Consider the following 12,845-nt stretch of genomic DNA (forward strand, 5'->3'; position numbering starts at 1 on the left):
TATTATCCTACAGTGTTTATATAAAGCCTTTTTTAGAAAAAATGTAAAACTTTCTTTTAATACCATTTATCAGTATTTAACTGAAGAATTGACCTGTAATGTCAGATTTAGAGTGACAGTTGAAATCCAGTCTTTCATGATAAAAGAAAGCTTTAACATTTTGGGTTTGTTTTTTTCTTTTAGGCTTCACGGTGTATTAGATAAACTTCGTTCTGTAACAACCGGTAAGGTTCATAAAAATCATGTTTGGGATTTTCTGGAATTTGCTGTAATGTGATTGTTTTTCAAAAGTTATTTATACTGCTTTGGGAAAAAAATCCATGAATTTGAAAACAGTTCATTTGAACTTTTTAAGGAAGCAAATGTTTTTATGAATTTAAGAGCAATAAATTTAGTATAATTTGAAGACAGTTTAAGTAAAGAACGAAGAAGGCAATGGCACCCCACTCCAGTACCTCTTGCTTGAAAAATCCCATGGACGGAGGAGCCTGTTAGGCTGCAATCTATGGGGTCGCTAAGAGTCGGACACCACTGAGCAACTTCACTTTCACTTTTCACTTTCATGCATTGGAAAAGGAAATGGCAACCCACTCCAGTGTTCTTGCCTGGAGAATCCCAGGGACGGGGGAGCCTGGTGGGCTTCCGTCTCTGGGGTCGCACAGAGTCGGAAACGACTGAAGTGACTTAGCATAAGTAAAGAAAGTGAAACTAGGCAGTTTATCCTAAGGAAATAATTATAGATGTGCGCAATGATTTAGCTTCAATGATTTAGTCTCAGCGTTGAAAATTACTTAAAAGTGCAGTAATAATGAATTGGATAAATTTATATCACTATGGGATAATGTTCAGCCGTTAAATATGTTGTCAAGCACACATATTTATTGCCTTTAAGTAATTGATATAGCTTAAAGGGACCATGTGTTTTTCTTTCTAGACCCCGCTAGTCTGAAGTCTTCTGATACCAACCTCTTTGATGGTAACGTACCTTCAAACAAGAGCAGTTTCAGTCGAGGAGATGAGAGAAGGCACGAAGCTGCAGTGCCACCTCTTGCAGTTTCTAGCACTAGACCTGAAAAAAGAGAGTCTAGAGTTTCTACAAGTTCACAGGAACAGAAAGCCACTAATGTCAGGTAAGAGTCCTGTGTAGACCTATGGGCAGATGGGTGTGTGTGACATTTACATTAGTTAATATGTCTTTTAAGTTGCTGTTTTCAGACATTTTGAAAATAATGAAGTCGTTGGGAGCAGTTTTTTGGAATAAAATAAAGATAAGACCAAAGAATGATTATATTTTGCATAAAATGTAGTAAATCAAAGTAAAAAAAAAAAGAATGCAATTTCATAGTAGTTTTTAATAGAATACATAAAGTTATTATCTATACTTTTTCGTTAAGATGTATCTGACTAGTCTTTGAATAGTGGAAGATGCTGCCTTAAACTAGTAACACACCATTTTTGGTTTTGTTTTCATTTTTTAACAGACAGACTTACGATGATGGAGCTGCAACCCGACTAATGTCCACAGTGAAACCTTTGAGGGAGCTAGCACCCTCTGAAGATGTGATTGATATTAAGCCAGAACCAGATGATCTCATTGATGAAGACCTCAATTTTGTGCAGGAGAATCCCTTATCTCAGAAAAAAACCACAGTGACACTTACATACGGTTCTTCTCGCCCTTCTATTGAAATTTATCGGCCACCTGCAACTCGAAACACAGACAGTGGTGCTCATTTAAACAGGTTGCAGTTTCAACAGCAGCAAAACAGTATCCATGCTGCCAAGCAACTTGATATTCAGAGCAGCCGGGTGTATGAAACAGGACGCTTGTGTGAACCAGAAGTGCTTAACAGCTTAGAAGAGACTTACAGTCCCTTCTTCAGAAGCAACGCAGAAAAGATGAGTATTGAGGTTTGTATATACTTTTGAATTCTGCGCTGTTCTGCTGCAAATTGTCCGTTCTTAGTTGTAAGTTGTATATGAAATAGCATCACATATTGCAAGTTTGTTTTAAACTGATTTCTGAGCTGCTCAACATAATACACCAGTCTCATTTTCCTCTCCACAACTGGCTTCTACAGATATTTTGCATCTTGTTTAAACTTTTCCTAGGATGCTAACATTTGAGATAGCTTTAACCTTACGGTATAATTTTGGGAGGATTTTAGGTCATGAGATCCTTCATGGCTATGGTAAACAGTTGAGGAGCTCCACTTCACAGGCTTCCTCAACAGTACTGTACGCTGCCATGTATGAATGACAGTAAAGCGCTTTTTGCTTTAGCTTAAGATTGACTATTAGAGATATTACTTTTATAAGAAAGCAGGGAAATAGCCCATGAACTTAATTTTAATATTGCTTAAGATTTAGCTTAAGATTGATTATTAGAGATATTACTATTATTACTTTTATAAGAAAGGGAAATAGCCCATGAACTTAATTCTTAATATTGCTTAAGATTTAGCTTAAGATTGATTATTAGAGATATTACTATTATTACTTTTATAAGAAAGGGAAATAGCCCATGAACTTAATTCTTAATATTGCTTGGCTTTTTCTTTATTAAGTATTCTGTAGTAGAACTTTATCTTCTGAGACTAGGTAAGTGGAAATTTATATGATTGCAGGAAGAAAACTTTCGGAAGAGAAAGTTGCCTGTGGTAAGTTCAGTTGTTAAAGTAAAAAAATTCAGTCACGACGGAGAAGAGGAGGAGGAAGACGATGATTGTGGGTCCCGTACAGGAAGCATCTCCAGCAGTGTGTCAGTGCCAGCAAAGCCTGAACGGAGGTATCTGAGCATGTCTGTAAATTAACCTTTCATTGCCTGATAGAGTCTTCTGGGTTTCTTGAAGAGGACATCATGAAAGTACAAATTTAATCCCATGTAAGACTTCTATCCCTGGGTCAGGAAGATCCCCTGGAGGAGGGCATGGCAACCCACTCCAGTATTCTTGCCTGGAGAATGCCATGGACAGAGGAGCCATGGGGTCACAGAGTCGGACGTGACTGAGTGACCAACACACACACATGACTTTTCCATTGGTAATCTTTTTCCGTTAAAAACCGTAACATGGGTGGGAGGAAAGCTGATCCAAATCTGTTGTTTGAAAAGTTATAAGGTTCCAGTCCAGTTGGTATTTCCTAAAGACTACAGCTAGTCTGTTCCAGACCAGAGAAGGCTGTAGTAAAGATACAGTGGATGGCTAGCATGTAAAGAACTCCAATCTAAAGTTCAATTAAAATACCCTTCTTTTTCAGACCGTCACTTCCACCTTCTAAACAAGCTAACAAGAATCTAATTTTGAAGGCTATATCTGAAGCTCAAGAATCTGTAACAAAAACAACTAACTATTCTACAGGTAATTTGAATGTTTATAATTCCTGAGTAAGCTGTAGATGATTGCTCCTCAAGTGGTGATAAAAATGCCTGCTAAACATTAGGGCCAAGGCGAGAATGATTAAAAGGAGATGTGACCACTGTGAGAAACTTTCTCAACCATCAGTAGAACTTAGTTCTTTGAGCAACTGTAATGCCTTTTATTCCCTTTTTCTAATAAGGGTAAAATATATAATGGAAATCTTAAAAGGAGTTTTGGTAAATAAGAGATTTTCACGTTTATAGCATTATAGCCAACGTTAGATATACATTTATGTTGTATGAAAGGGAGCAAAATCCAGAATCGGTGGGAATTAGAAAAATTTGTATAGCATATGAACACGTTGGTTTCTTTCCTTTCAATAAAACCTGTTAATGGAATGTGAGGCAGAGAATTGACTCATGTTCTTGCCCCAGTCCTAGTGGAAGTACTAAATGGTTTTATGAAAGATTATAAAGTATTAACACATTTTTAAAACAGAGGAGAAGAATGAGCTATAATATCTTACACGAAACCCGTCCTAAAGTGTAACCAAATGACGGGCCTCACATTGCTCTCAGGCTCGGTGCTCTGTGCCCTGCGTGCTGTGTCTAATATGCAGATTTTCTGCTAGTAAGCTGTAATGGTTATGCACTCTAAATTTTTTAATTTTAATTTTGCTACGGATTTGGTGACTGTCCTTTTAGCATTTTTCTGCTTTTCTTTTCTCTTGCATCTCTGTGTGTGACCCTTTCTTAAAATGAAGTAAACTGTAAGCTAGCAACTTTGAAGCCTGGTAGTCATCTGTACCCTTACTTCTTGTCATCCCTGATTTAACCCTGAACATAAACAGCGTTTGAATTATTAGGTAAAGGCCAACTTGACGTAACAATTCCTCTATTTACATTTTCTTTTTTGGTCTGTCAGCAATATTGAGTGTTTAGAAGGGTGAGAAATTTAGATATCACTGTGAACTTGAAATTTCCTACTTTTGTAATTGGAGAGAGTCTCAAAAGATTTTTGAGACATAGCATTGAAATTCTTTATCCAGGCTATCTAGATTATAATTTGAAATTATTGCACAACCATGAAGCGGAACCCAAACCGCATGTGGTAAGAGCACGTGCGCTGCAGCGCGTTTACTCACGCAGCGCACGGTGTGCAGACGCTTTTACACAGGCGTGGGTGACTCGGTGCTGAAGGGAGACGCGCGCTGTCTGTGGACTGTGCCTAACAGCTCACATACTCTAAACCCAAGGAGGCATTTATCGTTTAATGTGATACTCACTGTTGAGTTTTGACACATCACTTCATTTGAATGTCCTTCTTTTTTTGCTTTTTATGTAAAAGTCTCACAGAAACAGACACTTCCAGTTGCTCCCAGAACGAGAACTTCTCAGGAAGACTTGCTGGCAGAAGTGGCCCAGGGACATGGCAGAGTCCCTAGGATAAGCTCTCCTGTTAAAGAAGAGGAGGCGCAAGGAGGCAGTGTAGACGAAAGGCAAGGTAATAGTGTCAATGGGGTTTCGTTTTGTTAAAGAAGAGGAGGCGCAAGGAGGCAGTGTAGACGAAAGGCAAGGTAATAGTGTAAATGGGGTTTCGTTTCCTACTAGACTTTTTTCACATCACATATTTTCCAGTGAGGATTTATGAAATCTTGGTTATGCTGTGAGAAAAGGGCCCAGTAGGCCCATGAATAGGAAAAGGGACCATGAGGGGAGTCTACACACTTTTCAGAATTTAAAAAAGCATATTACTGGGGAAATTTTTAGTGTTCTCAAAAGTGGAAAGAATAGTACAGTGAATTCCCATGAATCCAGTCACCCAGTTTTTTCAGTATTTTGCCAGTCTTTAGTTATGTGGATGCCTGCACTCTTCCTTCCTTTTTGGTAATCCTAGCCCTGTTCCCTTGAACTTGAAGTCTTGCCTTTAAATCTGCCCTTTCTGAGCATCACTGTCAGAGCTGCCTCATTGTCCCGGTACTACTAGTTTATCCCCTTGGGTCTGACATACTTCCAGCTAATCTTTCTGCTTGCTTTCTCTCAGCCCCTCACCCCCGACTCTTGGACAGACTCTCCTGTCTAAGTGTGACTCTGATGCTGTGACTGCTTTGTGATAGCATTTCTGGCTCCTCTTCCCACTCTGCGTCGTCCAGGAGTGATGCCAGCAGCTTGGCCTTTCGGCAGCTTCATTCATTATCTGCCCCTGGGCCTGCCCAGCCCTTCTCCACTGCTTTCTACCCCGTTTCTTCTGTTCCCATTAGGAAAGACTCTAGTTTGTTCTTTCCCTCTTCTATAAAAAACTCCACCAAAGCTGCGTGCTAATTGTGACTTAATACTTCTACAATGCTGGAGTATATTTTTTCATTCCTCCTCAGCTGGGTCCTTTAAATTGTTCCATGGTCCTCCCAGATTTATTTGTTTCATGAAACCTTACGCTTCCATCTTACATTTGTCCCTCTCTCTCCTTTTATTTTTTAAAAAGTCCTTAACCTAGGGTGTGCAGTTTGCTGCGTCCATATGTGCGGTTCCAATAAATGATGGTCCTGAAAATGGGAAAACCCCAAAATAGCCAGTAGGTCCTGATTCAAAGAATAAATGGGCCAATTTGTTTCAAGCAGTGGAAACTGGGATTTGAGCTTTAGTTAAGGATTTGCAGTGAATTGGCGTCTGTTAAACAGGTTTGAATGTGTGATTTCATGATGGTCCCCCCACCCCCATGGTGGTGTTTTTAAGTAAACCCTTGCTGGTGGTGGTGTAGTTGCTAAGTCGTGTCCGACTCTTTGGACCCCGGGGACTGTGGCCTGCCAGGCTCCTTTCTCCTTGGGATTCAACCAGGCAAGCATACTGGAGTGGGTTGCCATTTCCTTCTCCAAGTAAACCCTTAATTGGTCCTTTTGGAGGATAATAGATACTAATTCATTGCTGTGAGAACCAGAAAAGTAAAGTTGAGCATTTATGCTTTCCTTCCTTTAAGGGTGGTACCACAGGGTGACAGAGGCGCACAGGAGCTAGTGCTTGTGTCTGTAAGCGGCGTTTTATCAGACTGAGCTCTGTCCGCGTATTTATGTATGGTCTCTGGCTCTCATACTACAGCCACAGAGTTGAACAGTTGCAACAGACCATGAAATCCACAAACTTAAAATTGGAAGTATTTGCTATCCCTTTTGATATAGTAGATGAAGGGAGCATCTTTTAAAATTATTTCAGCTTTTAGTGAAACAAAAGGATAGAATTATAGTAGTTTCCCCCCAACTTACAGTGAATTAGTGAATCTAGGCACTGATAATGGCTACTAAAACTTTTAAAAGTGAAAATCCACTATTTTGTGCTTCCTGATGAAAGAATAAAAGACGACCCTAGTCTTGCCAGAGGATGTGAACCTGAGTGATCAAGCCTCTGGTGCAGCAGTCAGCTGGCAGGAGATACTGAGGCGATGAGTGTGCAACAGGCAAAATGTAGTTTTGGGGGCATTATATACATCAGTAGACTTACAAAATGCAAAGGACAGGGTAGGGTGTCGTGTCTGTGTATGTACACTTGTATGATAAAATCACAAACTAGGTATTACTCCGGAGAAGGCCATGGCACCCCACTCTAGGACTCTTGCTAGAAAATCCCATGGACGGAGGAGCCTGGTGGGCTGCAGTCCATGGGGTCACTATGAGTCGGACGCGACTGAGCAACTTCACTTTCAGTTTTCACTTTCACGCAATGGAGAAGGAAATGGCAACCCACTCCAGTGTTCTTGGCTGGAGAATCCCAGGGATGGCAGAGCCTGGTGGGCTGCTGTCTATGGGTCGCACAGAGTTGGACACGACTGAAGTGACTTAGCAGCAGCAGCAGCAGCAGGTATTACTCTAAAAAGCATCTGTGACTCCTTGTGGATAGGAGTACACAGAGGGAGGCTAGTGCGGTGGCTTCTTGTTCGGTTGCCAAGTTGTGGCTGCCTCTTTGCGACCCGATGGACTGCAGCATACCAGGCCTCCCGGTCCCTCACCATCTCCCGGGGTTTACTCAAACTCATGTCCATTGGATCCAACGATCTCATTCTCTGTCTCACTCTTCTCCTGCCTTCAGTCTTTCCCAGCATCAGGTCTTTCCCATGAGTTGACTCTTCACATCAGGTGGCCACAGTATTGGAGCTTCAGCCTCAGCATCAGTCCTTCCCATGAACACCCAGGACTGGTCTCTTTAGGATGGACTGGTTGGGTCTCCTTGCAGTCCAAGGGACTCTCAGGAGTCTCCTCCAACACCACAGTTTAAAAGCATCAATTCTTTGGCGCTCAGCTTTCTTTATGGTCCGACTCTCACATCCGTATATGACTACTGGAAAGACCATGGTTTTGACTATATGGCCGTTGGTTGGCAAAATAATGTCTTTGCTCTTTAATACACTGGTTTGTCAGTAGCTTTCTTTCCAAGAAGCAAGCATCTTTTAATTTCATGGCTGAAGTCACCATCCGCAGTGATTTTAGAACCAGAGGGGAGATCTATCACTGCTTCTACCTTTTTCCCTTCTGTTTGCCGTGAAATGGTGTGATCTTAGCTTTTTTAATACTGAGTTTTAAGCCAGAGTTTTCATTCTCCTCTTTCACCTTCATCAAGAGGCTGTTTCATTCCTCTTTGTTTTCTGCCCTAAATTTAGAGTGGTGTCATCTGCATCTCTGAGGTTGTTGATATTTCTCTCTGCGATCTTGGTTGTAACTCATCCAGCCCAGAATTTCACATGTTGTGGGGTGGCTTACTTAGTTCTATTTTCTAGCTGAATAAGATTATAATGGTGTTTTGCCTTACAAGAACTCATTAGGTGTTTTTGTGAGGCTTTCTGTATCGTTTTATTTTAAAGTAAAAGGTTAAGAAACTGAAAAGGGGTGAAGTGCCTCTGCTACTGAAGACTAGTACTGCTAGTACTGGTATCATTTGTTCACAAGCGCAGAGCCACACTTCGAAATTCATTAGTGTGCTTAGTCACTGTTGGTAGCTTTGTCTCCGACAGGTTTTTAAAAATCTAAATATGCACATACAATGGCTGGAGCTGTGGGTAGTGTTCGCCCATCCTTCTGACCTCTGTATTTTAATGAGCCTAGCCACCTCACAGTGCTTTGCTTTTGTCTTGGGTTAATCTGTCGCTCAGAGTGTATTTGGCCAGTCTTGAAACATTTATCAGAGCAGCAGCTCTTGCTTTACTGATTCTCTTCTGGTGTGTGTTCCCTTTCATTGATTTTTGCTCTTACTTTTAATATATATGTCTATATTTTCTCTTACTAACTTGTGTTAGCCTGATTTTCGCAAATGTAAGCATCTAAACCCTGGGTTTCTCTCGACGCGCCATTTTTGCTGCACATCACAAAGTTTTAGTTATTCAAGTGCATTTAACATATAGAATATGGGAGTTTTGCTTTGTCTTTTAATCGTTTTAACTATATACTATGGACTTACTTGCATTGTGATCAGATAATGTGATTTGTATAATTTTTTTTAAAGTAGTTTAAGACTTAACATAGTCCATTATGTACATCTTCTATGTACATTTTGAAAGAAAGTGGATTCTAACTGTTGAATTGAAATTTCTGCATTTAGTAGTTAAAACTCTATAGCTAGTATTATTCAAGTCCTGACCTTGCTGAGTTTTTGGTCTGCTTATCAGTGATTGAGAGGGTTTTGAAATTGCTTGTCAGGATGACAGATCTGTCTTAATTTCTCTGTACTTCTGGTAGATTTTGCTTCTTGTACTTTGAGGCTATTGAACTAGGCGCATATATATTTAAAATTGTCCTGATGAATTGAATTAGGAAGGTACCTCTTCCTGATGAATTTAAACTTTTATCCTTATCTGTAACCCTCCATGTATTAAATGATGCTTTCATCTAAAACTCAGTTTTTTCCGATTTTAATGTAGCTAGTTAGTATTTGCCTCATACATCTTGTGTTCCATGCATTTGTTTTTAGTCTTCTTTGTCCTTGTTAGGTGTATGTCTTTTAATATTGTAAAGCTGCATTATTGTTTTAAAATTCCGTCTGAGCTTGCTTTTTATATGAGTTTAAACCCTTCACATTTATGACGATTATTGATGGAGTTGGACTAGTTTCTGTCACTTTTTTGGGGGGGTTTTGTGTTTGCCTGCTTTTATTTTTTGACCTTTTTTAAAGATTTATTAATTACATTACATTGTAATTGTTGTTGATTGCCCAGCTTTATTTGTGTTTTTTTTAAATGGTTTTTGTTCTTTTACTGGTTACCACTGACATTTTACCATACAAATTTAGTATTCTAAAAGTCTATTCTGACCCCATCTGCAAACAGTAAATGGATCTTAGAATATCTTCGCTGCAGTCTTTACCTTCTCAGAATTTACATTGTGTTTCCAGTGCCTCATCTTGGTCCTTTTCTTTTTTTTTTTTTTTTTACTGCATAAATTGGGTACCATTATTATTTAACCCAGGCTGTGTTTGTTCAGATTTACCAAACATGTTTATTTTTTTTCTCAAATCTCTTGAATGTTACTTCAGTTCAGTTCAGTCTCTCAGTCGTGTCCAACTCTTTGCAACCCCATGAATCGCAGCACGCCAGGCCTCCCTGTCTATCACCAACTCCCGGAGTTCACTCAAACTCAAGCCCATTGAGTCAGTGATGCCATCCAGCCATCTCATCCTCTGTCGTCCCCTTCTCCTCCTGCCCCCAATCCCTCCCAGCATCAGAGTGTTTTCCAATGAGTCAACTCTTTGCGTGAGGTGGCCCAAGTACTGGAGTTTCAGCTTCAGCATCATTCTTTCCAAAGAACACCCAGGACTGATCTCCTTTAGGATGGACTGGTTGGATCTCCTTGCAGTCCAAGGGACTCTCAAGAGTCTTCTCCAACACCACAGTTCAAAAGCATCAATTCTTTGGCGCTCAGCTTTCTTCACAGTCCAACTCTCACATCCATACATGACCACTGGAAAAACCATAGCCTTGACTAGACGGACCCTTGTTGGCAAAGTAATGTCTCTGCTTTTGAATATGCTATCTAGGTTGGTCATAACTTTTCTTCCAAACAATAAGCGTCTGTTAATTTCATGGCTGCAATCACCATCTGCAGTGATTTTGGACCATCATTTTACAGTATTTAGAAATATTTTTTGATGTGTATTCTTTGGAAGTTTCTTTAGAACGGGTCTGTTGGTGGTAAATTTCCCAAGAATCTGTTTACCTACAAGCGTGTTCAGTTCCTCTTGTTCTTGTGCAGTGGCTTTGCTGCGTATCTAAATCTGGGTTAGCAGCAGTCATTTGTTCTCACCACCTTGTTTATGTTACTCCACTGTCTTCTGGCTTCCATTGTTGTTGAGTGGACTTCTGTTATTCTAATTGTCTGTCGTTCCTTTGTAGGTGATCTGTCCCTTTTCTGGCTGCTTTCAAGATCTTCTCTTTGTCTTTGGTGTTCTGCAGTTTCACTATGATGTGTCTAGGCATGGGTTCCGTTTATTCTTCTATTTGGTATATGTTGAATAAAATTTTACATCTAAAGTAAAATACATTACAAAATACATGCTCACCCTGGAAAATTTGGAAAAAGAAATTGTAATACTTGCTGATAGATTAGAAGATAAATAGTACAGAGCAATTTAAAATAACAAGTGACGTATTTTGCTTCTTTATTTTCCACGCTGGTTCTCCTGGAGGCCACCTCTTATAAATGCTCCTGTTTCTTTCCTTTTCTCCATGTAATAATATGCTTGTACCACTGTTTCCTAAGTCAGCTATATGGTATGTTTTGATCTCTTGCTTCAATATATTAGAATCTAACCCGCAGTTTTCCTTGCCTCCATGCCTATATAGTAAATTAACTGTTTTTAGTTCATCGATTGATTACTTTTTATAATTTTAAGTAATATACCTATTTCTTGTGTAATTAACTGTGTGTATCAGTGTATTTTGACTCCTGAAAGATAAAGATATTTATGTCCTTAAATTCTTACGTGTCTTTTCTCATCCCCTTACTTTTTAAATTCTGTCATCTCTGCTTCTGTGTTGCTGAAGAAGATCGGATGCACAGGATGTTCTGATTTTTGTTTTGTTCTTTTGTTGTTGTTCTGCTTGTCTTGTTATTACTCTGCTTTGTAGGTTGGCTCTAAAAGTTGAGAACCAATAAGCAGCATTTAAATCTTTAAGATACAAAACACTTCTCAGGCCCAACTTTAGATCGTCTCGTCCAGTTCTTGGTCTAGGATTTCCCTGGAGTCGTTTCTTTTCTTTTCCTTGTGTTCAATGTTTTGATTTTTTTAGGTTCTTCCCCCCTTCTTTCCTTGCCCTCCTGTATTATAGTTGGTGTTTTTGGGTTTCCCTTCTTTCCTTAAGTGCCTTCCTCCTAGAACCTCTGTCCTTGTCTTCTCATCCCCCTGGTCGCTCTCTGGTCTGCTTCAAGGTTCCGTTCCAGGATTTACTCCTCCCCTGAGTTCACGTTGCATTTCCTAGATCCCCTTTGTCTTCCATTTTTGTCACCAGATCATGAAAAAACTTAGGAGAAAGTATGGGAAATAAATTTTCTTGGCCTTTAGAAATCTAGTGTTTAATTGATACTAATTGATTCAGTACAGAAGTTTAATCCTCAAAAGTTGGAAGACGTGACTTCTTTGTCTTGAGGTTTCTTTGTTTATGCTGAGAAGTTGATTGCCCATCTGATTCTTAGTCCATTATTAATACTAGGGCTTTTCCTCTGGAAATATTTAGGATTTTCTCTTTTTCTTAATGGAAGAATAGTTGATTTCTATTTCAGGTGTACAGCAAAATGATTCATCTATACATACATATATACATACACATACATACATACATATGAATTTTTTCCTTCAGATTCTTTTCCATTGTGGCTTGTTACCCTGTGTCCCTGATGTCTAACATTTACTGTGATGAGTCTAGGTACAGTTAGTTACTGTCTCTTTTGGGTCCTCAATTGTGACTTGATCATGTTCCACTCTGAAATATTTTCTTTTTTTTTTTTTGAAATATTTTCTTGACTTTCTCTTCACTTCCCCTATTTTTTCTTTTTTTTCCAAAACGGGCAGATTTTTTAAAATTTCCACAAGTTCTCTCTTGTTTTGTTTTTCATATTATCTTGTGAATACAGGATCATTTCAAATTGTCTGAGGAACGTAGAGGGTTTGAAGGATTTTTGTTTAAGAATTCTTTTTTGTTCCCCCCAAAATAGTTTCCTATCAGTTTTCATTTGCTCTTTTTGCTATTTCATTTGTAGGCTCTTTTCAACAAGTCTGATCCTAATTTAAGAAAGTGTTAGTCACTCAGTCCTGTCAGACTGCGATCCCATGGACTGTAGCCCGCCAGGCTCCTCTGTCCATGGAATTCTCCAGGCAAGAATACTGGAGTGGTAGCCATTGCCTTCTCCAGGGGATCTTGCCAGCCCAGGGTCTAACCCAGATCTGCATTGCAGGCAGATAAATTCTCTACCATCTGAGCCACCAGCAAAGCCCCCAGTTTAAGAAAAGGCAGTAC

General features: G+C 39.5%; 1 protein-coding gene across 10 annotated transcripts in view; it reads left to right on the forward strand.

Moving 5' to 3' along the window:
* Positions 1–12,845, forward strand: part of ZC3H14 (zinc finger CCCH-type containing 14) — a 41,683-nt gene that overhangs the window by 7,920 nt on the left and 20,918 nt on the right. For all 10 annotated transcript variants that reach the window (XM_027552683.1, XM_027552691.1, XM_027552692.1 and 7 more), the window contains 6 exons: positions 184–224; positions 935–1,130; positions 1,482–1,911; positions 2,628–2,788; positions 3,259–3,359; positions 4,707–4,862. In XM_027552683.1, coding sequence (XP_027408484.1) covers positions 184–224; positions 935–1,130; positions 1,482–1,911; positions 2,628–2,788; positions 3,259–3,359; positions 4,707–4,862 — 1,085 coding nt within the window. The remainder of the gene's footprint in view (positions 1–183; positions 225–934; positions 1,131–1,481; positions 1,912–2,627; positions 2,789–3,258; positions 3,360–4,706; positions 4,863–12,845) is intronic.

The sequence above is a fragment of the Bos indicus x Bos taurus genome, chromosome 10 (assembly GCF_003369695.1).
Source record: "Bos indicus x Bos taurus breed Angus x Brahman F1 hybrid chromosome 10, Bos_hybrid_MaternalHap_v2.0, whole genome shotgun sequence".
Taxonomy (NCBI): Eukaryota; Metazoa; Chordata; class Mammalia; order Artiodactyla; family Bovidae; genus Bos; species Bos indicus x Bos taurus.